Genomic DNA, 27,485 nt, shown 5'->3' on the forward strand with positions numbered 1-27,485 from the left:
TAATTTAAGTCAACAAAGAAGTTAGAGTCACTGAAGCTTTAATGGTCAGGACCCTTCTATAATGTCTGGAGTGCATTGAATGTCTCAGTTTGGTGACTTTTAATCTAGACAAGTCTCTTGTATTTTAACTCTGGCTGGATTCTCAACTGGTGAACTGTGCTCAGAGGCAAGAGGACGTCTTTATTGCACAGGGAAGCAGCAAGCTACTGGCAGATAAATGTATACGTACATGTATTAAAAATAAAGAATGAACTATTTGCAAAACAGTAAGTAGATGCGTGTTGCTGTTTTTGTTGAATTCATAGTGAAGAAACTTCCTGCAAAAGAAAGTATGATCCTGGGGTGAAAATTAACTATGGAACAGTGTCTTGACTTTCATTTCAGTGTTGTTCTCCATAACGACATGAAAAATGGATCCCATAAATTCCTCAATGAGATACAGCTGTTTTCAGTCTTTGAAATTCTAGTACTAAACTTTATTAACAGTCTGTCTGAAATGAAGATGAAACCTTGAAACTAGAAAACTGTTACTGTAACTTTACAGTTTGAAGAGCCTGTTGAAAAAGGAAAGATGTTATGTTTAACAATGTGCAGACTTTATTTCTTAGTGTGATGTAAAGTATGCTTGTACAGAGAGAGACATTGGTTTTTGCTTTGGGAGTTCAAATATGCCTTTACCTTGGCTGGAAGCCTCTGCCCTCTGTTCCTTCTGACTCTGGACGATCAGGTAGAGGCCAATGCCCACTCCAGCTGTGCAGTCACTTTCCTTTTTCTGTTTTGCTTTGCTTATAATATGTGTACTAGTGTTGTGCTCGTTCAAATACAATAAACTTGGGTGGGGAACAGCTGAGTAGCCCTGTAGAACTTAGCCTGGATGTGGGCTGAACAATCTTTATGGGCTTAAATCCACATGGAAGTACTGCTCTTCTCACACCGTAGTTTCTTCCAATTACAATTCCAGAATTGCAATGCCAAGACACTGGAGTGCAGAACTGGGTTTGGGACTTTTATTTGGGGCTCAATATAAGGAAGATGCAAGTATATGCAATCAGTATAGTAGCATTTATGTGATGGGGTATTTGGGCTGAACAGACAGTGTTAGACTCAATACGCTGCACGTGGAAGTGGGTTGAGTAGTGTTTAAGTCTGTAGTATAGGTAATCTGCTTGGTGGAAGAGGGGGAACAGAAGTTACTGCGAGTTGAGTACTACTTCTGATTTTTAATCTTTTTACTTGATTTCTTTTGTTTAAAATGAAATTTGTGCCATTCTTTTAGCAATAACGTTATTCAGGGTGATTCTTGATCCAGTAGTAGTAGTATTGTTTTTTGGGACAGGTTCTGCAAATAGTTTTTCTTTACCGTGACTAGCATCTGGGCTAGGCCCCAGAATAACTGTTGATCATCTTCCACTATGGTGTCCTTCTGAGTGCAGTATATACTGCTGCTTCTTGTTATAGTGTGTACATTTGGAATCTTGTTCTGAGGTACAATAGGTGCCTTTAAATTGGAAACAGTAAATAGCTGCTACAAGCAAAATTTCCAAGTAAAGAGTGATTGCCTTAAAAAATAGGAATGAATGTAATAAAAGATACTGCTATCCTTGCTTCCTTATCTTTTTTTACACTGAAAAAGGTATAAATTATGCAACTACTCAAAGAATATGCCATTTCTCTGTAGTAAGGGTACAACTGGTCTTTCAATAAAGTAAACTGTGGTCTCCAAACACTACATTCAAGTTCTGTTCCTGGTTAGAAATACCTGTTTCCGTCCCTGTTAAAGGTTTGGCTGGGAGTTTTCCTGATCCTTCTTGACCATGTTTGCCAAGTTACCGGAAGAATAGTTGGAGAGAAGAATGTGTATGGATAAGTCAGTATTGCATATAAACAAATCATAGAATATATACTTCTTGATTTATCTAAATCATAGTTTGCTGTAGTGCAATCTAGTAATAAGAGAGGAAACGTTTAGTATTTGGTTATTTTTCTGGTATCTGGGCATTTATAGAAACTCCTAGGTATGGCTGCTTCTGAGGGATCTGATATTAAAAATCTAAGAATTTAAATGTGCTTAAAGATTTTTTTTTAAGACTTAGCTTAATACTTTTTCAGTATGATGTACAGTTATCAGTACATAACTTCATTTATATACAATATATTTATTGAAATTTGGGATGATGCACTTCATTTGAGTTGAATAGGAGACTATTCCTATTCATCCTGTCATCTTTGAAAAGCTATCATTTTGTTACTGTCTCTCACCTGAAATCCTTTCTCATTAGGAGGAATGGAATATCTCAAAAAAAAAAAAAAAAAAAAAATCCAAGCAGACCCTCAGCTTGTTGCTCTGAGGTGTGCTGGGTACACTGCAAGCACACTTGAAGTCTTACGGAGATGAGCTGGGGGCTGCTGAGGTAATGGGAGTGTACAGGGAAAGACCAGTGAAATACCTCAAAGGAATTAAAGGGCTTTTCCTCTCAGAAGGTGACATGGCTGACAGATGAGCTCAAGTGCCTCTACACCAATGCACACAGCGTGGATGACAAACAGGAGGAACTGGAAGCCACCATTGAGCTAGAAAGCTATGACCTAATGGCCATTACTGAAACTTGGTGGGTCGAATCCCATGACTGGAGCGTGGCTATCGATGGCTACAGGCTCATTCTTCTGTTACTTGATCATGGTCATCAAAGGATGATGTAATAATTTTGAAAATTAAACTTAGTAAAGTACTCAGCTTTTTTTTGAGGTGTCTTAGTAGATTTTATCTAGCCTCTTGCTTTTTGTGAGGATGTTCTTGTCAGGAATACATAGTATGTCTAAAGGAGTAAACATAGCTTTTCTTACTTTACACTTCTATATTAAACAAATGTATGTACGTTGTCATCTCCTTATTGAAGTAATTATTTACTGCTTGCTCTGGCAGAGTGTAGGTGTCTCTACTGAGATGCAGTGATGTGTGCTGCGTTTCTTGCAATGTGGAGGAAAATGGCTTTGTATGAACAGCCTGTAACTTCTGGTTGGGGGGCAGGAGCTTCAGCTGCCCCAGCTGGGTTGTAAGTATCTCTCTAATCAGAGTGTAGATTTTCAGGGATACTAGGATAAGAATTTGTCTCATGGGTTTCTGAGTTTTGTTCACCAAAGATTACTGCATCTAAATAGTCTAAGAATGCCAACATGAAATACATTGATCTGTTACTAACACCATAGGCTGGTGTTGCTGAAGTGATTGCCTGTTTTAAAATGTTTTTTACCCTTATGTAAAGTGGGAAGGCAGCTCTCTTGCAAAGTATATAAGGAGTTGTTATTGACACAGCTGAATTTCTTTTTACTCACTTGGGCCCCTGAATTTTGAAATGATAGTATAAATAACATGCAGGTATTTGCATGAAACAAGCAAGGGCAATAGATTATCTCTCTTTGCTTTCCATTTAGCCATGTTATAAAACGGTTATTTCAAATAGATAAAAACAAACCACATCATTTTACTTCATTTATTATTTTTTATGTACAGTGGAAGAACAAGACAGAGGTAGTTGCCTTCCTTGGGTTTGTTATGCCTTCCACCACCTAATATACATTTACAAAAAAGTTATGTTCTTTTTAAACAGTTCCCCTGTTTTTTAATTTATTTTAATCTCCATATATGGTATGATAAGACAGACTTTGAAAGACAGTTTTCTGTAGCGCTTAGACAAAGTTTTTGGTGGATAACAGTGGATATTGCTTATGGAAACTTTGCAGATACCAGCAGATCAGATATCACATTTTTAGTGATTTAGTGATTTCACTAAATATATTTTATTTTCATATAAATGAAAAAAAAACAAGGTGGATGCTTTTTTTTTTTTGAAAGGTATAAAACTTCTATCATGGTGTGTTGAACAGTAGTTTCTGTGTTTTTCTGGTAAGATGAGCTCTCACCTGCAGAGGTTTTTCTCTTGAGTGCAATCTTCTCAGGAAGCCAGAAAGCTGTGAGATTTCTCCTTTTTTTTTTTTTTTCCTTAGTGTAAATAGTGGGGAGACTATATCTTTCAGTTAGAGGAGAGGGAGAAGGAGAGGAGAGGTATATAAGTTCTTTTTGTAGGAAGCTTAGATTAGAATATGACAGAGACCTTCCAGTGGAGGTCTCTGAAAGGCCCTCACTGGTGTATCATTAAGGACCCTATTGCATGATATTAAATTAGAGAACAGAGCTACTGGCATCTGTGGCTTATGTTCACTTTTTACCACTAGAGCTGAATATTCTCACGGAAAGGTTTTCTTTAAAACGAAGTGTTTCCAAATGATTAAAAAAAAAAAAAAAGAAAAAAAGGATAAAATATTGTTACTGTGCTTACCTCTTTTTTTTGGTGTATGTTGTTGATATACACCCCTTAGAATACTATGTGGTAAGGCATAATTTTCCTCTTCCATTTTGAAGTTTGCTTCTTGTATACTAAAATTCACAACATGCAAAAGTTAATTCCAAAATTCTTTACTTACTTCACCGTGAAGCTGTAAGGAGCAATAATCGTTTTAGGGAAGGGGAAGTACTTGTTCTATTATTCATAAAATTTTATGCAAATTGGGAAATATGACTAATAAGCTAAACTTAAACTATCAGATATTGTCCTTGAAAATTTGCAATATATAAGCCCCCAATTTCTTGGCAGTGATAGTTGAAGTTAACAATTAGTAATTGTAGAACCAAAAATACAGTTGTTCTGCTAGCACCTGTGATTTGTATTCTAATTTCCATTTTATTTATTTACATTAAAAATATATGACTTGCTTTCGAATCCCCAGAAAACAGCATTTGAACTAGTAGCTGTAACTTATATCTGCTAGCTTGGAAATTTTATTGATTTTATGAACTTGTGGAAAATAGGTAATGGGCACCAGGTTCGTTCTTTTCCCATTTTTAAAAGGAGCAAAAAGAGGGAGCTGAGGAATTGTCATACAGCACAACTTCAGTTTCCAGAGAAATATTGGAGCAAGTAATTGAACCAAATGGTAGGCACTAGAAGATAAAGAAATTACTGTTAGCTAAACTGGATTTGTAAAAAACAGATAGTCAATTTAGTTTCCTTCTGAAGCTGAAAAACAGGGCATGGATAAGACAAATCAGTACACGTTATATTTTGTCTTTAGTAAAGCTTTTGACACTAACGTGGTGTCTTTAGTATGCAAGCAAGGGGAACATGGTCTAAATGAAAATGTAATAAAGTGGATATAAAACTGGAGCAGCACCTGTTGTAATCATAGTTATATGGAAAATGGAAAGATACAAGGAGTGGGATTTTTGTGGGTCTTCGTGTTCCATACTACTCAGTATATGCATAATGCTTTGGATGGTAAAACAACCCACCATCTTGTCTTAAATGTCAGGATAGCATGAAACTGTGAGAGGAGATTCAGTTATGTGAAAAGGCAACGTAAGAATTAAAAAGGATCTTGACAAATTGGAGACACAGTCTTAGATAAATAGAATGCGGTTTCTAAGAACAAGTGCAAGAACCTGTACTTGTGCAGGAAAAAGTGCAGGACTTAAAGAATGAGGGTGAGAAGTAAATGACTGAATAGCACTCCAGTGCCAGAAGGATCTACAATTTTTTAGTGAATGCTAAGCTAGACATGGTACTGCAGTATCAACTGCTGCAAAAAATAATATTTGAATATATAAACAGGAGTATAGCTTATAATATGAATCAGCATCATTCATTCAGGTCAGTCATATCTGAACTGCTAATTCTGGACCGTTGTGGAAATTACTCTTTCATACTTCAGGAAGCATGGAAAGAGTCTGGAAGGGAACATAAAGAACCAGCACAGTTTGACCAACAAGAAAGGATGGACAAACTTGTGACTGACTGGTTTAGAGAGCAGAGGTCTGAGGGGAGGCATGAAAAACTGGGAGGTAAAAAACTTGGATAAAACAAGAGATGAATATATTTGGCATCTTCATAACAAGTAAGACACGAAGTAAGAGGCATAAATTATAGCAGTGAAAAGTTGGATTTTGCACTAAAAAACGCTGTCACACTGGCTAAATACAGGTTGTCTGTGAAGGCTGTGAAATCTTCATAAGTGGTTTTAACATTAGTTTAACAAGGGGTTAGATATGTGTCTGTCTGGAGTATAATAAATGTGGTTTGATCTTTCTTTGTGACAGTGTGACAGGAAGGATGCACTAAATGATATCTTAAATTCTCTTAAGCTTTTTTTTCCTGAGATTTCTGGACTGTGATTTCTAGATTATTGTCCTGGTTTCAGCTGGAGTGGAGTTGGGTTTTCTTCCTGATAGCTGGTATAGTGCTGTGTTTTGGATTTGGTATGAGAATAATGTTGATGATACTGATGGGTTTAGTTGTCGCTAAGTAGTTGTAGTGCTTGTACTAAGTCAAGGATTTCTCAGCTTCCCACGCTCTGCCAGCGGGGAGCTGCACAAGAAGCTGGGAGGGGGCACGGCTGGGACAGCTGACCCAGACCGGCCAAAGGGATATTCCCTACCATACAACATCATGCCGGAGGGCAAGAATCGCTGCTCGGGGACAGGCTGTCAATCACTGGGTGGTGAGCAATTGCTGTGTTGTGCATCACTTGTTCTTGTATATTCCTTTATCAGTATTATTATCACCATCACTGTTGTTTTCTCTTCCTTCGCGGTCCTATTAAACTGTTTTTATCTCAACCCATGAGTGTTTTTTCCCCAATTCTTTTCCTCATCCCACCTTGGGGGTGGTGGGGGCGGTGCGGGGAAGAGGTGCGCGAGCAGCTGTGTTGTGTTTAATTGCTGGCTGCTGGGGCTAAACCACAACAATTGTGTTTGACTCAAATTGGTAGTTCAAGTAAAAGCAGCGTGATGACCATAGGGTCAATACAGTATTGTTTCTAAAAGCTGATGTTTCTTCTGCATTCTGGTTGTCAGAAAGTGTATCATGAGTTGGAAATGGTTCATGGGATAATCTAGCTCCATAGTATATAAACTATGGTTTACTGATTACTGTTTGTGGGGACATACTATGGTGAAGCACATTTCTGTTATAGTGTATGTATCTGATTCCATGAAGAAATTAAGTCTATGCTGACAGACACCAATTATAGGAAAGAGATTCTGTTAATACCTTCACTGGAAAAAGGCCTAAATATTATCAGACATCATAGGATCTCTCTTCAGAAAAGGGTCAGACAGAGATAACAAAAGGCTTTATAAATACCCCAGTTTTGGAGAAACCTAATTTGGAGTTTGCATGTGTCAAAACCAATTAAGTCTGTGACACACATCAGTAGAAAAACATTTCTTTTATTCTGGTACTCACAAGATCTTTTTTTTAATACGTCTGATAGAGTATCCAGAGATCTGAAAAACTTGGAGGATTGCCACCATCATTTCATCCAAAGAATTTGGGAACCTTTGATTTAATTGATTCAGAAAATGCCAAAGGAAAAATGGTCCTACAGGTTTTTTTCTGCAGAGTAGTATGTCAGATTTTTAATTTTTTCAGTTTTAGTAGGATTGTCACCAGTCTATTGGAATGTATTTTTACCATTAGAAGATAATTTCTGACTTCTTATGGGAAAGATCAGTTAAGTTCCCTCATCATAGGCACAGCAAATAGAGCCAAATAGTCACAGCAGGTGTAATCATCCAATTTCTGTTCAAGTTAGATACCTACTCATGAATGTGTGTGTGTGATTCAATGACAAAGGATAACACACTCAGACTTGGGGAACTCAAATCATCCTCTGGAGCTCAGGTAGAATCCAAATTGCTAACTTAGGTCATGTGAATAGCCCTTTATATAGTGTACTGTATTGGTAAATTGATTTTCTTCACAGGAGACTGTGTTCCTGAGTAGCAATACAATCTTTTCAGAAATCATGGCCTTCGAATGATATACAGGACAGTTGCCTTAAAGGTTTAAAAAAAGAATGGGGTGGGGTCAGAGGCAGGAGGAGAGGGTGAAAAACAACAGCAGAAAACAAGCTGGTTCTGTGTGTTACCGTAGGGGAAAAGAAACATCTAGCAAAAGAATTGTCCTTGGTAGTTCCTTTTTATTGTATAATTAACAATTATTACAGTAGGATGAGTAGGGTATAATGGATGAAATTTTTCCCAACCGAAATGAGTTTCACTGGTCACAACATGTTCTATTACAAAGAACACAGATGAAATACCTCTTTTTCGTTACGATGTTCTGTGGATTCAGTTGATTAATCTCTTTGGATTTGTTCAAAATAATAATCTAAAGCTTTTCTTTTAATTTGTGAGATGATAGACATAACTGGGAGAGAAATGGCTCTTATGCTGATTTGCAACTAAAAGGATTACACCTCTGTTCTGCTGCACTCTTAAATTTTTCCTCCCATTCAGCGTACCATAAAGTGACATATTGGTTCTCTCTTTCTCTTTTCCAGTTCTTTTAGGAGAAGTAACTTGAATTTTTTTTATGCAATATCTTTCATTGGAATTTTCTTTTTCCTAATCAAGGCAGTGCCACTCTCCTTTGTTTCTTCACCCAGTTTGTTGTCTGCAGCCTCTTCCCTTTGCTGGTTTCTTGTTCCCTTACGCTCAGTTTGGTTCTCTTTTTGAGGCATTTTGTTTGTGATTTTTTTCCCTTTCTAAGATCTTGTTCCCTGCTTATATATTTATCACAGTATCTCTTTGATTTCTTCTTCTGAATTGCCTTGATGGCAGTATTTTGAACTTACAATAATGTGAAATTACCAACCTGTTTTAGTGAACAAAGCATCAGGACAAGGCGTATTCTGCAGAGTTTACAGTCGGAGAAAGAGAAGAAACAACGTGAGTAACTGAGTAGAGTAAGAGCTAATCAGTACAGATAATTTTTGAAGAATAATAGTTTTTAAGAGTAATTTGAACAGTTAATAATTTTTGGCCACTGAGTTAAAGGGGTTTCGTTGCAATTGAATGGGTAAACTGTGAAGCTTGGTAAGAGAGGGACTATTAAGAGAGACTGATGTGAAATGGTTGGAAATACAAGCAGTGTTCAAATATTTAAAAAGGTAGAGGTAGAAATGATGTGTAAAGCTTTAGTATGAATGGCATTTTGAATTTGTTCAACCAAAAGGCATTGAAGTGCAGAAGAGAATGATCTGGAAGTGGGGAGTGGGGCCATCTGCACTCTTTCTCCCATCTGTGGCCTTTCTCTCTATCCATCAAAGTTGTTTGCAATAAAGAACATTTAAAATTAGGTGCCCTCCACCACAGATTCTTGTGTTGGGCAAATAACTAACCGAGATTTTATTTTGGATTCGAAGTTTAGACTAGAACTATATAGGAGTGTAATGTTCCAATTTTCTTTTCTCTTGGACGTCAGTTTAAAAACCATGTAAGCTCTAAAGGCTCTAAAGATAGATACCTTAAATATTCTTTACTTTAGTGACCTGTTAAAACCATTCCATGTCAGAAGTGATGAATAGTTTTTGTGGGTTCTGAGCAGGTTCCTGATCGATTGGTTGCTAGTTAATGAGGGAGAAGGACAAGAGAAGCTGAAGTCCAGCTGACTGTGCCAGAGCACACCTGCCTTTGCTCTTTACTTCATTTTCTCTGTAATGAAGGAACCAATGGGTTTAGAGCGATCAATGCTGACCTATTAAGATCAGGCAGTGTTCTGGCATTGCCAAGGCAATTAAATTCAGCAGAGCAAGGATTATAAAGGAAAAAAAAGAAACGGCCTGAGACTTTGAATTGAGTAAGAGCTACATTGGTATTTTAAGGTTGGCAAAAAACCCCAAGACAATATAGTTGAAAAGAATTAAATCATTACCATGTTCTCTTTTGTGTGAGATTGGGAGTGACAAGATCGTTGTCATTTGTCCTTTAAATTTGACAATCTCGGGTCCTGCTTCTGCAACTGGGGATTTCTGCACAATGTAATGTATGTATTTGGAGGAGGCAATTTGCTCTGAAATTTCATATTGGTAATTGAAAACTTCCCCTTTGTTGTCTATTCTGTTCTGTACTATTAAACTCGTAGGCTGTATACCTTCATAAAGTGATTAATTTCAACTGAGGGGGATAAAAAAAGCCCAAACCCTTAGTAAATAATCGTAATAGGTAGTTTGTGTCAAGTGGTAGGCTTAGAAAGTTTGCCATATATTTTAAGATTTAAATCAGGTGAAATTTTTATGTTTCTGCCAAATTTTTTGTTGCCTTGTGTGTATGTCCTTAAAAGACAATGAATTTGTATCCAATAAGAGTTTTGGCCTTGCCAAAACCAGTATATTTGGCAAGTTGGAATTAACTGGCATCAAATGTTAAATAATTTCCTGCTCCATACTTTAATTTACAAATCTATTGAATGTGGACATTAACTGGCAATATTATTGATATTAAACTAAATGCCAGGATGTCCCATCTATGCCTTTTTGCTGCTTGAAAGAGGCTGATGCATTGTTTTTTAAGATTCATCCATTCTGAGTCAAGACATTAAAAAAACAAAACAAAAAAACCCCAAATAAACCAAACTCTGCAGGCAAACCAAAAATCTTGATAAAATATTTTAGAAGTATAATATCAAAACAATAGTATCCAAGTATGATTTATCTTCATATCTGATATTCTCAGTTTTACGTGATTGACCCACATTTCTGTGGAAGTTAACCTTCCCTTCTTTTCACCTCAAAACCATCAGAGAGCCTGAATATATATAAAGTTCGTGTAATCATCAATTGCATGTTGTCATTTTAACCTTCATCACGTGAGCATCCTTTAGTTTATGCTTGCCCTGGAGTAGATGAGGTGCATAATCCTATTCTTTTGAGCTTTTAAAGCATTTTTATTGGATCTCTGTAACTGAGTTTAATCAACTTCTTATTTTGAAATCTGAAGCTCATGAGCTAATATGTCAAGTCCATTCTAGCTGTTAACTGTGGCTTTCTGCTGACTTTAGTGATTTTAGGTGTATGTTCATACATGTGTGTATACACATATGTACACACCATTTTAATTTTCACTAGGGAACCCCAGTGATTATGATCATATATTCTATAAGAGGTGGGAGGCGTGGAAATTTTTATGATGACAGTTTTTGGTGTGCTACTTTTCTGACATAATTGTTCCCCCTTCAAACTCTTCACGAGTTAGTTTTCAGATATGGTTGTAGAAGCCCTTCATCTTTGAATCTGTTGATCATGGAGTAAATGTTCTACTTGCAAACAAAGTATCGGGTGTGCGGACTTCAAAGGTGGTTGTTGGAATTGGTGTATTTCTGCCCTCTGTGTAGGGAGTGTGCAAATGATGGATAGTGCTAATGACTTCTGTCTGGAATGTATCCTCGTTTAGGATGTATCATCATTCCAATTTCCACTGATGAAGGTGTTTGGTTGTTGGGTTTTTTTGCTAAATACATGCTTATACAGCATGGGACAGGTTTAATGTTAATTTTCAGTCTGAATTTATTATAGAGTAGAAACACTGAGTGTAAGCCTCTATTGATTACCAGTAATAAAGTGAATTTGCTATACTGTGGAGTATACTGGTGTTAAACAGGTCTTGAACAGGCAGTTTTTAAATAAGAAGAGCCAAAGAGTATTAATCCATTGACAGTAAGGAAAATCAGGCTTGCTTATCCTGATCTGCTGGTGCAGAGCTTAATTTTGATCCTGTGGCACTAACAATAATATAACTGCTAATAAATACAGAAAAAAATTGGTAACAGAATATTTCAAGTAACCTTTCTGTTTTAAAAGGAAGGGGTTATGTTAGCCATGTATGAACTCACTCTCCAAAATTAGTAGTTTAACCTGTATGTTTGTTGCAGAATCAAGGCTACTTTTTCCAGACCAAAGGGTTCACCAGGTTTTCAGTCTCAGCCTTTCATTTGAATAAAGTTTGGTCTATAGTCCAAAGCTTTTATTGAAGTACAGGTCTGGAATGTCTCTTTCTGAAAAGGGACATCACTGCATAAAATTTATGTAAAAAAATGTACTTTTTTATGATGATGGTTTAGCATTTCAGAAGTCATGAAGGTTTTAACTTTGAATTCTAATTTAAATGTGTTGGGCCTTCAGCATTAGTATTTATAAGGATGCGAGTCATTTTGAGGTTGAATCTTTTGGTGTAAAATAGGCATGTTTATAGACTTCACTACTGCAAAACAAACATGGCTATAGTACAGGTGCAGCTACAGTGCTCTCCATTTGCAGTGTAATAAAACATACTTCTGCATTTTATTTATTCATTGTAGATGTCCTTTATGTGTGTGCAACATTATCACTTTGAAACAGAGGTGGAAAACCGAAGCTGTAGGTGTGAAACTAAAAGCATATGCATAGGGTTTACCTTTTAAAATACTGACATTTTACAACAATAGTGTATTATATATAATAAAAATAATCTTTGAATCCTTACAAATTAACATTGGCAATGCATACCTGACAAGATATTTTCAAAATTATGCTACACTCATACAGGAGAACAGAGTTTTGTATCATGCGTACAAAAAAAGTGTAGTAATGCCCCTGTATGCTTTACGTAACGGCCTGATGAGCCACAAGTGGGTTCCAACCATGGGAACTCAAACATGAGGTCATTGTGCTAAGGGGGATAACAAATCCTGCTAGAGGTTTTTGATCCCCCGCTCCTTCACAAAACACAATGAATGCTTTTAAAGTCTGAAGCTAAATATGTTAAGAGGTGTCACAGTAAAATCAGATCTTATTTGTATGGGTAAAGAATTTATTTTGGTATATTAGTTTTTGCTTTGAGGTTAAATATTACTTTAAAAGTAAGTTCCTTTAAAAAGGTGTGTTGGACTGAGATAGGTACAGAATAATACGGAACTGCCTGTTTATTAATTTTCACTGCATTTTCTCTTTTTTTTCTTTTTCTTGCTTTTCCCACTATTTCTACTCTTTCCTTAGTTATAGTCATGCTTTGGGCTTGCTTGGTTGATTGGGGTTTTTTGTCGTTGTTTTGTTGGGTTTTTTGTCTTAAATACCTCTCCTGAAACAAGTAGATGTCAAGTCTCATATGCTAGATGATCTTCTCGTAGCATTATACATTTTGTTTCTGTTTGTTGCCCAAATTGCTTGTCATATACAGATGTGCATCTTTAAATACTATGTAATTATAATGTTTTCATACAGTGGTTAATATATGAATTTGATGATTACATATAGAAAATGGAATCAAACATTGGGCAAATGATTTTTAACAGTCCAGCTATATTAGAGCTGAAATTTGTTCATGTCCAAGCACCATATTTTTGTTTTACTTATTTATTTGTGGAAACTCAGCAAATGTAATAGAATGCCTGAGTATAAGAGGTCGGATCACATAGAAATCCTATTTCTCTGGTATGTGTGTATAACAAAATGAAAATGTGATCCAAACATGAGTTAGGCATGCACATTTTAACTTTACTCTGGCTACCATAGATAGTAATAGCAGGTGGGTTGTAGGGATGCAGGTTTCAGAGACTCTGAGGGTTCTTTGTAAGACTTCTGTGTGCTTTGATCCACAGTGTAGGGTGTAAAACCAATGGTTACAGTGGCATTAAAACTACCATGACTTTGTTTCCCCATGCTTCAGTCACTTTTGCTAATTAAGCATGCTGCTGGACTCTTTTCCCTGAAACCAGTTTTAAAGGCTTCTAGAAACCATTGTTTCACTAACATTTTGGCACTATTGATTTCTTTTGGTTTATCCATCCCTCTCCTGAGTTGACATTAAGAATCTGAAAGTGAGATATTGAGAGTGAGCTGTGTGTATTTAGGTAGAAACACTGACCAGTCTTCTCTGGAGTAATATAAAAAAATCCACAAAACAGACAATGTAAAGTAATATAAAAAAAATGATCAGGAAGTGAGAGTTTGATATAGAGTTGATATAGTTGAGCCATTGGGAGTTGTAGGAAGTCAAGAAAGCTGTACGATCAGATATTAAATAGGTGGATAGGTTATACATGAAAGGACATACATTGCATAAATCAATACCACGATTACCTGCTAAATATGGAGGCAGTAGGGTCTTAAACATTTTATGGTGCAAAGTACACAGGTTAGTTATTGATTTCAACTGAAATTTGGAGGCTATATTCTAAGTATATCAAGATCATTCTGAATATATCAAATATATTATCTAGTTCAGGATATGTGACCTAGTAGGGAAATGGGAAATACTAAGTGAGCTGCCCAAGTGAAAGAAAGTGGGCATGAGCTGAGAGGAGGAGATACAGCAAGAGATCTGAAAATGAAGTGTGAAAATTTGACTTTGGGCATAGGTAAAGAAGGCCAGAAGGGCATGTGATGGGGGAGCCTTAGTTCTGAAGTTCAAAGGCTCCACTCAGTGAAGGACAAAAATATATCAGAGTCCTCTATTGCCTGTAAATTTCTAGTTAATGAAAATACAGCAATAAATAATATTGATTGCCTCTATTTCCAAACAGAGATTTATGTTGTTATACTGAGAATAATAATATTACAGATGAAAAGATAGTATTAGCCTGATAATAGCCTACTAGTCATAACTGACATCAATTACAGCTAGAAATAAAGCATTGAAGTATAAGGAAGAGCTGCCTCCTGAAACATGTTTTCACTACATTAATATATAAGAATAAAATACATAAACTTCTCTTTTAGCTTCATATCAAAATAATGCAGTACTGAGTTCAAATTATCAGCTTAATAAAGTGAAGTAGATGGTTTCAAAGGTAATACAGCACATTCAGGTAGATTGACTTGATATGCTAATGAAGGTTATGTCTGCAGAATCCAGAGTCATAGAACTGCATGATAAGATCCGTTGAACAGATACTCTCTGCCACAGAGCACTGCTGTCACTTCTGAGGCAAGAACTGTGTTACTTAGAAGGAAAAATCTTCTTGAAGAAGGTACGATACAAACTAATACCTTTCAGTGGCAGTTGTTCTAATGTAGTGTTGTAATGATCTAATTGGATTTTGAACAGGAGAGTTGGGTGTGCTCATAGCACTTTGGGAAGGCCAGGTACAAGGTTATAACAATGGAGAGCTATCAGGTATCCTGAGGGTAGGTACGGTGAAACAAGCGTGTGAACACACCAGCTCAGCACTTTTTTTTTCCAACACAAATGTGTAACTGCAGGTTTCTGATAGGCTGTACAATTGTTAGAACTAACATCCTATATCACTAATATAATTTTCACTATCTCGCCTGCTGTGCAGGATAGGGACTATTGAAAAGACATTTCTTACTCCTCCCCCATTCCCCCCCCCCCCTTTTTTTTTTTTTTTTTTTTTACTTCTGACTTTTTGGTTCAAGTATAGTGGTTTATTTCTTCATTGAGGATTCATATTTTAAAGTGTTAGCTAAGTAAATTCAGCAATACTCCAAAGCAGACAAAAGTGAAAGAAACTTCCCGTTAAACCGAATGTCATGGTTTTGTTTTGGGAGCTCTGGTTTGTCAGTGCTAGAAGCATGCTGTATGGGCAGAATTCTTTTTTCCTGTTGAGGTAAACACAGATGTGGGACCCAAGTTTATAAGGTGGCATCAGGGATGTTGTGGTATGAGTTTTGATGGATCAGAGCACTTAAAAAAATCTCTTTAGCATTTTCTTTTTTTAAAGAGTTTTCTAAGTTGTTTTTTAGAGCTACATTTCAGTGGTTTTCATCTTGAACATAGTACCAAATTTAATGATAGAGGAAAAAATACCAAGAAGGTTTATCTGAATTAGGGCCTAGTACAGTAGGTTCATGAGTAATGGAAATATTTCAGTGACAGCATTAAGCTGGGAAAAGAAGGCTTATGCTTTCTGAGTACTACATGTCTTCTGGACTGAAAAAGGCAGAGGTTTATGGAGAAGAAATAACTTTTGTTACGTTAGAGAATCCTAGGTAGATCATTAAAATTATTTAAGGAGCCTTAATTTTGTCATAACTTTGCTCTGAGCCTATAAATTTGCTACTTTCAGCATTTTTAGTACAATTTTTTTACGCAGTGAGTTTTTGTTACTTTTTTGAAACAGTTGATGAAACCTCTCTCTGGCATTCCTTAGTATTTAGATAGGTAAAAGGATGATGGCTTAATGCATTCTGTCTTTAAGCAGGTATCCAGATAAAGCTCTGTTTGATTCCCAAGTAAAATATTCTTTGTTCATAGTGAACGAAGTTATTACTCTGGGTTTTTTTCCATGTCCATAAAACTTACTTCACAGCAGAAGTAGTCATCCTGTTAGAAATATTGGTGCGCGGGCAAGTACTGACATTTTCATGGCCTTTCAATGCTCTGTGGGATCTGTTATTAAGTATTTGAAAGGTATTACAAAGGAAGATCAAGGCAGATTTGTTGTTACTGATACAAATATGCCATATGATCATCTCTATCAGTGCTCAGTTACTTTCATAAAATTCTCTTTGTAGAGTTGTTCATAATTGTAACGCCCTTCACCGCAACGCAATCTGAGTGTGTTGTGTTGTCAGTGTCCTGTTACATTAAGCTGTGGTGACCTGAAGGTGTTGTATAAATGACAAATTGCAGCATTGACCCCAGTGAGATATTTCTTCCACCGCTGATAGAGGTGATAATGTGTGACAACCTGTAACTCTTTGGTTTTCCTGGAAAAATCCAATAACTGTGGTGAAACATTGTTTGAACATAAATAACATCCTAACTTCTTAGTTTTTCAGTGGAAATATGTTGTTTAATGTCTTGAGACAAAATGAAAGGTAATTCTTTCATTCAGCTCTTTTCTAGGTGCTTTTGGCACCAGCTTGTCTTACATGGCTTGAGTTGCTTATATTGGCAGAAATAGCGGAAGCTTTTTGGTGAATGGTTGAAGGAGTTACATTAATACAGAATTACATGCAAAAGTTTGGTTTATTGCACCTTTTCTTTACTGCATGTAGTGGTGAAGATGTTCAGTTGTTTTTCGTTTGAGCTGGAATCATCAGCAGACTATTCCAGTGCAGAATAAGATTAGCTTAAAGATATGGTGTGAGCCAAAGAGCACACAAACCCAAACTGATTGGCAGAAATGTAATGATTTTTATCACTTTATGAAAAGCATATCACCTTCAGCTGTTAAAGTGTGTTTCAACAGAAGGAAACTTCATGGCTAATTGTGAGGTCCTTATTTATTATGATAGGTAAGTATTACCTAGAAGGAACCTATTGTCAGCTCACTCAGTGTTGAGCAAATTCTGGACATGTTTTCTATTACACTTAAAATAAAAGAAATATTTTAAAAGAGAAGTCTTACTTTATTTCTCTGGTTACCATTTATGCTGTTCTTCCATTGCCTCCAAATTGATTTTTAGGATTTATGACCTTAGATTTAAAACAGTCTATTTTTAGATGTTTTACCATATGAACAGAACTATATGACTGGTTATTAAATCCAATTGTTCTTTGGTTAAGGAACCAGTTGAAGAGACCTCAATTCAGTAGCTCAGTAAATACATTTGTCTTCTGCAGGTGTACTCACCTGCTCAGAAGTGCTAGTGGCATAGTTCATAGACATGTCAAACATAAATTATTTTCATATTGTAGGAGATCCAGAACTATATTTTTAGAAAATTATAAAATTTTATAGGGGCTGTGGCACCCGGTGTAACACTCCAGCCTGAGTAATCAGTTGAATTGGTGTGATGTTGCAAAGTACTGTTCTGAGTTAATCAAACAGTTCTCCTGATTGCTTATTATATATGATAAATGTGGTTCTACTCTACAGCTAAAATGAATCACACAAAAAAAAAGTGGAAAAAGAGAAGCAGCAAGAACAAGAAATACTTACATTAAAGTAGGTGTCTGTCTTTAAAATAACCATAATTCACTTCTTCTCACAGGAACTCAAGTTTCTGGAGATTTTATTATTGGTATACAGATATTGGAAGTCACTGCCCTTCTCTTCTACCATACCATCTCGCAGCTGCTAGGCTCTGTAGGAGTGTTTGTGCAAGTTAATGTAGACCTACCTGTAATCCAAATTTATGATCTTTCGCCGTGTTATCTATTATTTGCAGTAAAATACAATTTGATTTAAAAATAACTAGACTTACAAAGCTTATGAGATTGAATCTGCTGCACTGTCCATGTCTGATGAACAGTCCCATAAATAATATTTCTTTTGTCTTTTATTTTATATCTCAGTTCAAACCTGCAGCAGTTAGCAGTTAGGTCTTGAGTATACTGGAAAGTGTAAGCAATGCAGATTAGAGATACTGATTGAGGTAGCAACTGTATATAAGTGTAGCAGGTGCTACTGCTAATTAATAATACCATGTAGATTTTTCTCATAAAATGCAGAACGTAGTGAATTTAGAAATAATTGGTTGATACTTTCACTGATCTGTCTCACATCAGACGTTTGTTTCACCAATATGAAAACCATGTCTTACAATTTCCAGTGAGGCTTCTCTTGCATTTCATAGTGTCTGATATATATTTCTGTGTGAATTCGAGTCTTCACTAGATAATTTCTAAAATGCATCTGAAGAATGATCGTAGTTAAGAGTTTGGTAAAGCTGTGTGTTCTCAGGAGCAGAACAGGTGTTGCACACTTTAATTATGTTAGAAAGGAACATCAGAGCAATCAGAACTGACATCCACTAGTCTAAGTGAGGCATTGCTGGTGATTTTTATTTTTAGGGATTTTGCTCCTACAAACACTGCTCCTACTGTTGAAGGATTTAAGTTGATGTTTCTGGTAAGTGACATAGTCACTGTTGGGAGAGCATCTGTAAATCACTGGATAGTACAAGGGTTTTAATAACTGTATGATCATATCTTTACTTAAGGAACCAATTAAAAAAGCCATTCTTGCCTTAGATCTAAACCACTTGAATATTAACAACAAATGCTTTATCATAAATGTTTTAAAGATATAATTATGGCAGACTTAGCTTAATGAAATAGCCCACATTTCAGCATTCCAAAATTGTTTGCACCAGCAATACTTTGTATTGATTTTTTTTTTCCTTCTTTTTTTCATTGCACCTCCCGCTACCAGGAGTTCTATCCATAGGTGCAAAATTTTCAAATTATAAAAATATTGATCAAAAATAATTTTTATATTACCAGTACTTAGCTGATTCCCCTGGAGTATTGCTTAGCACTTTTCTGGTACAATTTTGACATAACGAATGGTAGGGTTCCTTGCATATATCCTTGGATATATTTATCAGTAAGTAAAAAGTTATACTGTTTGCGCAGTCTTTTTTTGTTTGGTTGGCTTTTATATTCTTATTTATTTAACATTTAATTCTTCATGTGTATTTGTGACAGTTTTATAGGAAGAACTTCTGGATTTCTTGCTTTTTTTAAACACAAGTTGAAATCACAATTATTTTTTTGTAGAGCTACCTTGATGCAGGTTGATACTTTTTTTTTTTTGTCAACTTCCTTGTAGATTACTTTGTTCTAATACTTGAAAAATATTTTTTTGTCACATTGCATGTAGTCTGATTCCAGTCTAGATCTAGACAGCTCTTGGTGTCCTTGGAGCAAGAAGTAATTATTGCATGTTAAGTGCACAGGCTAGTGGAACATAGGAATCTGGGGGAAATGGAAAACATTCTCAATTTCATCGAATAGAACTTTCCTGTATTTTCTTCTGTTTTATTCAGTATGTTTAAAAATGTGGAGGCTACAATGTATCTATATAATGAAGCCTAAGCTAAATTGACTGAAAGCTGTGAAACCACATCAGGATATACTGTGATTCAAAGAAAACAAGTCCTATTGAAGTTTATGTGCATTTTTGAAAGAATTTGGCTCCATGTCACCCCAGCCTGGAAGACACGCAGAGCAAGCACATGTGTGCTCTATAAATCCCATGTCCACTTTTTGCTAGAACCAGACTTCCTGAGGAACAATGCTTTAATGCTTTCTTCTGTATTTGAGAGTTTTGGGGTTTTTTTTCTGTAAAATTTAATTTATTAGGGTCCCATTTTATGTATTCCACAGAAATGAGATAAAGATAAATGAAAGTGATATTTAAGTTGGGTTTGGCTACAAAGTTGAATCAGGGATAGGGTTTAAACACAGATTTCATGTCATGAAAATCTTACTGTCTGCTCCTACCAGATTTTGAATTCATATGGTGAAAGTCCATTATGAAATCAGGTGAAATTACAGATTCCTGGCCATATCTAGACAGGTTCTGGGGTGTAGAACTGTTTTGGGTTGAGATTTGACCTGAAACAAAACCTTCAGAGCCAAGTTCAGATTTGAGGAATTGAATGGAACTGGAGATGCACACGATGTGAAGATTCAGATTCTAGCAAGTTTACCTCAAATCTGGGTTTTTATGTTGTAAAATAAAATTAAAAAAAAAAAAAATGGAAACCAGTAATGAAAAAATTACCATTTGTAAGCTCGTTATTGTTACATGTGGAATACAAAATGTGTTATTGCATCATCAAATGTTACTTATATTCCCATGCACATCCGTGTTAATTTGGTTAAATATGTTCAGAAACATTGGTTGCTTGGTTGATATGCTGCTTATATATAGTACACAATTACATATCCTGCTTAATTATTGTATATCAAGATATTTGTCCACTTGAATGCTGCAGCATAAAGTATCTGGATATACATTTTAGCAAATTAGAAAGAGAAATGTTTTCCAACTGCTACACTGTTGCGTGTATTTGCATTAATTGCAATGGTGAAAAGGTTTTTTGTATGCTTTTCTTACTAGAGTTCAATTATGTTGTCATGTGTGTTTTACTTGATTTGTTGCTGTTTTCTATATTTGCAGCAAGGATTTCCTTTGGTATAGAATAGACTCTATTAGACTTTCTCGTCTAAGTGCAGGAAAACTTGTCTCCTGTCAAAAGGCAGAAATGCGTTCCACGTTTGCTTCTGGCTTAATTCTTTATTTTATATATTTATTTACATCCACTGTTTTTCCACATGGTTTAATTCTGGCAGTAGATTTTTCCTCCTTGCTTTTCTTTATCCTCCTGCCATGAGTCTGTTGATTCAGCTGTGTGAGTCTGAAGGATTATATATTTTACGGAGTTGTCAATAAATGCGGTTTAGATGGTGGGGAATAGCACTGTTTCCTTTTCCACTAAAAGACAAACAGAATGTCTCCTAATGCCCTTGTGTGCTTGGCTGTATCTCATGTATCTCTGGCAGTGATCAGAATGTGAATGTTAGCAGTTTCTAAGCAGTTAGAGGAGATACGAAGTATGTAGGACTAGCACTGGTGTCTCCATACCAAATGCTCCATGAGGGAGAACGAAATGCCAAGTTCTTCAGAGCTCATTTGGTACATATTGGATTTAGTTCTTTATTTTAGTTTGCTGTTGCTGTTCTGGATCGCTTTCATAGTAACTTAGAGTGGATATCAGTGCAAAATACCAGTTAATTTTCTTTACCTCTCTTTACTCCATCTTCTGTCTCAATATTCTCAAGGGATTGGAATCTGTGCTTAATATATTCCAGAGTTTGTCTGTATCTTACTGGCGTTATTACAATGAAGGATTAAAATGGATCCTAGAGTATGCATATTTTTATGCTTTGACACGTATGTCCTAAGTACTGTTCTGATGCAGGCAGCTAAGCTTTGGCATTAGTAGTCCTCCAGGGTATTCACAGCTGAATCGGTGGCATGTTCAGCAGCAGCTGTTACCTGAATTAAATGTGTCAGCTGTACAAATATAAAGAGCAGAAGTAAAACATAATGTAGTTGTTCAGAAATGTGAGTAGTTGTAGTCACAACAGGTTTCCCAAGTCATAGTTTTGTGTAAATGTGACAAATTGCTCTGGGAAAAGCAGGGGATGGATGAGGGCATTGTCATGTGGCTGCCTAATTAATCAACCCAGGTAGTTCATTCAAATTTTAGTAGTTTCAGATTCTATCAAGATCCAGTAGAACATGCTGTTTCCCTCTAGTTAAAATAATTGGGGGGGCAGGGAGAAAGAAGAATAATACAGATTTTTCTGGTGTTCCTGCAGTGGGAGTCTCAGGGCCAAGTGTAGCATGACTGTGCCTGCAGAAGCCTGTGACATGTGGTTGAAACTCATACAGCACTTAAATACTATCAATATCCATTATTCTCCAACACGGACAGAAACCAAAACAAAATGTCTTCTAAAGGGGCAAAATTCCCATGCTGCAGTCCTGTTCACCTGATAGGGAAGTACTTTTAAACCCACCGAAGTGATCAAGGTTGGATGTTTGGGTTTTTTGTTTGTTTTTTGGGGTGTGTTTTTTTTATTAAAGAATGATTCAGGGTTCTTTTTGTCTTCCCCCAGTCTACCAGTTGAGGCTAGAGTCCGTTGACAGAGGATCTAGTCTAGCCCTTGAACTGTCGTTCTTTTACTCTCCTATCACACAAAGAATTATAGATAACTTTGTATTGTATAAAGCTGCTTTGTTCCGGACAGGAAAGTGAACAATTTCTAATTTCACTGGAAAAACTGCTTGTATTGTTTTTAATGTCCGTCCTCCACATTTTTGCCTGCTCTCTCTCTTCCTCAGTGAGCAATATAATTAAAATGCATAGCTTGGCACCAGCATTTTCATTATACAGTTAATTCTTCATCATTCCTCTGTCTCAGCTTAATCAGGTTTGCCCAAGTTTGTGTCACCCACTAACAAAGCACTCCAAAGTTTTTTGTTCATTTAGGATTTGGGCTTTCTGCTGTTTTTTTCCCCCTTCCACCTTGTGGTAATCAAAGCTTTGAAATTACCTTGTAATTCAGCATACACAAATAAGTCTGGTCAGTGACCCTTTTTAATTAATGACATGCTTGACAAGCACTTGTAGAAAAATGACTGTGTGGCTATGGAAAATAATTAGTATATGTATTTATGTCGATTTAATCAGCATAAAAGATACCTCTATTGTATTTCAGGAAATGTCATCTGTTAAAAATATGTTCTTTAGCTTGTCTCCTCTGTTTTTTCTAATTCAGAGGACTACAGTAACTGCAAACATATGTAGTATTGGAGGTGGGAGAATACCATTCATCTTAGAGGTGAACATATTTGTTCTCCCTACTTGAACAGGTGAAAAGGAGCTGCAAAGCTATGCAAGGTTTGACCTTATTCATAAATATCTAAAAGAATCAAGATAAAATCAAATGTTTTATCCTGTAGTTAAAGGTTTTATTTTATTTCCATATGGGTTGATTTGTTATTTGTAGCATACAGAGGGTACAGAGAGTGGAGAAGTTATTCCAGCACATCCAGTCCCACAACTGCTTGTTTCTTGCTCCTTTTTGCAGGAAAGAAAATACTACGCTAACAAAGATTCATTTGTTTTCTTACGGGATGTATTTTTTGTATAAATATGTAAATGGAAAGCAATGTGAAGGCAGTTAAGCTTCCGAAGTTGGACTTTGAAAGATACAGGGTTACTGAAATTGTTCACCCCTGCAGTCTTAAGTATCCTTTGATCTCATGATGATATCTTGTAGTCATTTCATAACAAGTATTACCAACACTGTTTTCAGCACAGATCCAAAACATAGCCCCATACCAGCTACTATGAAGACATTTAACTGTCCCAGCCAAAACCACTACAGTATGTTTTAAAAACTTAGTAAGTGATCACATAAACATGATGCATGTATTTTAAGCATTTGTCAAAATTGCATGTGCTGAAAAATTGTTCATATTAAGGCTTCGTTGCTCATATTGAAGTTGTCCACATTGTAGGTTTCTCTCACTATCATATTCCTGACTGAACTCTTTCTTTTCACCCTTTCCTTTCAGCCTTTTTTTTTCAGTTGTTTAGTGTTCTTCTCATTAAGATGTACTACTTCAGTATTTACAATGTCTTCATCTGACTCTTCTGAAACAGGTCATGTACCTTCAATATTGCTCTTCACTGGTGATATTTGAAATTCAGATACAGCTTGTTTACCTAGTGGTACTGAGCTTTTCTAATAATTTCTGCCTATTTGAAGGAAGATTATTTTTACTGTCTCAGGCTATGGCGGCTTTAGTATCTTACATGAAGTGGAATAATAAGTGACAATTTTTATGCAAAATATGAGAATGTGAGTTTAGAAGTTAAGGTGTTCAAAGTAATTTCGAAGATTGCATTATTTCAATTTCCACCATGTAGAAGAATGCAGGATTCAGGCAGGAAATCAGCTGATCATTCACCTTGAGAGAGATACGGAAGGAGTAAAATACATGTATTGGGGAGAAAGGATGGGGTTTCTCCTATCATTACTTTCTACCTTGCACTAACATTACAAGATCGAAATAATATACTTTAAAATAATCATGTATACATTAACCTTCTAATGGATGGGATTTTGGTTTGTATTACCACAAAACTGCAGCTTTCCAGCAATGTGGAACATTGTCACCTATTGTTCAAAATAACTGATAGGCTATTTAGCATACAAGAATAAGCTTTGTTGCTTTCTACCTGTTGGCAGGGAACTTTGCTAACCAGTGAGTGATCTGTTATTTAACCTAAGTGTGCAGTATGATGCTTTTCCCATGGCAAACTATTCAAGTCTTGTGTGTCTCTCACCCTCTTGATCTATTAAAAATACCCCAACCAAAGAACAGCAACAAAAACAACCGGAAAAACCCAAACAGAAAACCCAAAACCAAGAAGCTTGTTCTAGTGTTACAATTTCAAAACACAAAAAAATTGAAATAAATCAGCTTTTAAAGCTAATTATGAAACAGTTTCTTGTGTTCCTATTAATATTGTTACTTTGTTCTCTAAACTCTTTAAAGCAAGGAAGCGTAACTGAAGTATGTCAAAGTATTGCCATTAGCAACGCTCAAGTGATTAGCCTAGAGCGCGTTTTGTCCAAGCACCACAACACAATACCTTTTTTTGCCCAAGAGAGACAAAGGGGTCTCTTTGGTGAGCCAGCCTCTGCGTGCACTGATAAATGTTCCAAGGTTGTTCCTGTGTTTAGTTGAAATCTGCGCTTCCAATGCTGGATAGAACAAGAACATTTACTGTGGTCGAGTCCTGGTCATTGCCTGTGTATTTAGGGTTCATATTGTGCTCGTGAATTGACAAAAAGAAAATAATCTGAAAACACTGGATCAAATATGTCTGTCCCTGTTAACTTTAAGGGGGATACATATCCTTAGATGAAGTTGTCTACCAGACCTCCTAAAACTGAAAGATTCTTTCAAATTTCAGGTTAACTTTCTCTGAACAGCAAACTGTTAGTCCCCTGAATAATTTGATTATAATCTTTTCAGTGGATCTTCAGCATCAGTTTTGCAGAAGGTCAGCTTTGTGAATAGAAACTTTTGGGTCTTGCTCCTGTGTGTCTACTGTGCTTTTGCTATGGCTGTAGCTGACTGTGTGTCATGTGCAAAAGCACTGCAAATTATCCTCAGCATGTTAAGAACTGAGGCTGATACAGTTTTGCCTTCATAATGTGAATCCCAAAATACAGCATCTCATCTGTCACCTTGCAGCAGCTGACTGGTTCACATGGGCGAGGCTGGGGAAAGAACTGCTGTTTCCCTGTCAACCAAGATTCCTGCGATGCTCTTTGAAGGCCCTTGTCACAATTACATAGCGAGGGCTAAGTTCTGCTTTACTCTTAAAATACAGGTTCACCTTCTTTATAAAAAATAAATATTTTCTCCAGGCTTGCAACTTTTACTTATTCTACAGAGAATGACTTGCAAGAAATTTGCTACTGTAATAATTAATCAATCTGCAAGTTAATATTACTTAGGGAATGGCATATCATTCTTTTTTGCTTCAAGTCACAATAATTAAAAAAATTTTAAGTGAAATTTTAAGCATAATGTATATCAGTGTTGTAATTTTAATCAAATTATATAATTTCATTTTTAGAATGGAACTATTATATAAGCTAATAGGAGCAGAGGTCAAAAACTGGCAATTTTAGCGATGTCATGATATTCAGGTAACTTAGCTGTCTGTTGCAGTCATTTGCATGTAGTAGGTGGATTTTTTAAAATTAATTTTCTGGAAGATTTTTTTCTACATATGGTAAAAACAAATATTGGTATAACAGTCACTGAGCCCTGCTTATAAGAGCTCTCAAGTCTTGAAGTGTAAGAGGAGGTTGAACATTAGTACAGTAAATAGCTATGAGGGTTTTTATTGTTTAAAAAAGAAAAATCTCTGGAATCAAAGCTGTGTATCTTTTAAACTTGGTATGAAGAAGAACAAAAGCCAAAATGGTAAAGGGCCATTATGTTGGAACTATACTTATACTACGTAAGAGAAAAGTGGTTTTATACCATAGACCAAGGATGTCACCTAAGAGTCATACGTTGTGATACTTCTTAATTGAAATCAGTTCGTTTAATACAGAGATTTCTGCAGTGTGGATAACCCATCTTGTGGGGTAATGATCTTTGTTTTAGGTAGTTTTCTGTGTTGCTTGTTCAACGTTTATTGAGATGGTGTGCAGTATTCTGTTTAGGATTTTTCAAAATTTATAGTAAGAACTGTTGGATCTTTTCAGAAAATGTGGGAATCGGACTGAATCAAGGTTAATGGCTGTTTATAGAAAGTGAAGCCTACAGGGTAATACAGAAGGTGAATAGGTCACAGTGTTCAAGAGCAGCTCTATTTGATTTTCAATTAGAGTCTAGAAGTATAAGTTCAGGAATGAAACCCAGAGCTAGCTATGTTTCATAACATTTGAGTGTTCAAATTTTTTTTTGTTTTATTAATAAAAGATACACCAACAAAGACGTTGATATCCTGTACATCCAGTGTTAGAATTAGAAACAGTCATATTTAAATGGAATTAATTTTTGGCCTCAGAGAAGCCTCACTGGTTTGTTGGGTTTGTCCTGGCTGTATGAAGTCTTTCATTGTGGTAAAAAGCAGTTGGTAAAGGGATTTTTTTAATTGTTATTATGATTATTTAAAGTCTCCATGAGCACACATTTGCACTAAAAGACCAATTCTAAACCAGAGGGTCTTTCATTTTGCTTTTCTTGGCAAATTAGTTCAGAAGGATTTTTGACTAGATTTTACAGCTCTTCTAATTTTTTTTTTTTTTTTTTTCTTAAACTGTACTGGAGCCAGCATCCCAAGTATATCCAAGTTTGCTGTGAAATTTGTACTCTTTTTATCTCTTTTCTTATTTTAAGTTTGGGATTTTTTAGCAGCTACTCAGTTTGTATGGGTCTGCACAATATACTCCAATTGAATCATTTATATTTTAGTGCATAGGAGTTTGTCATGCTTACTTGTGCTACTTAGCTTTTTTTTTTTTTTTATTCCCTCTATAGGTATATTCGAATTGTCGGGACCCACAACACAGTGAACAAAGTTTTCCATATCGTGGCATTTGAATGCATGTTCACGAACAAAACGTTTACCCTTGAGAAAGGTCTGATAGGTAAGAGAAAAAAAAAGAAAAAAAATGTTTTCCTTTTACATGAACTGTTGCAAATGCTTGCCTTTTAAGACTCACTGTCACTGCACTCTTACTCAACTGTGTGGAAACAGAAAGATGTAACTTGAGTTAAATGATGCTGTAAGCATAGAAATAGTTGACTAGTCCTTGCAACTTCTTTAAAATTCTAGTTCTGTGGATTAATTAGTGATGCTGCAGG

General features: G+C 35.9%; 1 protein-coding gene across 1 annotated transcript in view; it reads left to right on the forward strand.

Moving 5' to 3' along the window:
- The window catches only part of LOC104625700 (BTB/POZ domain-containing protein 9-like), a gene marked incomplete at its 3' end in the record, with an annotated part of 80,341 nt that overhangs the window by 51,012 nt on the left and 1,844 nt on the right, over positions 1 to 27,485 (forward strand). The window contains exon 7 of the mRNA XM_010293396.1: positions 27,159 to 27,268. Coding sequence (XP_010291698.1) covers positions 27,159 to 27,268 — 110 coding nt within the window. The remainder of the gene's footprint in view (positions 1 to 27,158; positions 27,269 to 27,485) is intronic.

Source organism: Phaethon lepturus, unplaced genomic scaffold, assembly GCF_000687285.1.
Source record: "Phaethon lepturus isolate BGI_N335 unplaced genomic scaffold, ASM68728v1 scaffold6438, whole genome shotgun sequence".
Lineage (NCBI taxonomy): Eukaryota > Metazoa > Chordata > Aves > Phaethontiformes > Phaethontidae > Phaethon > Phaethon lepturus.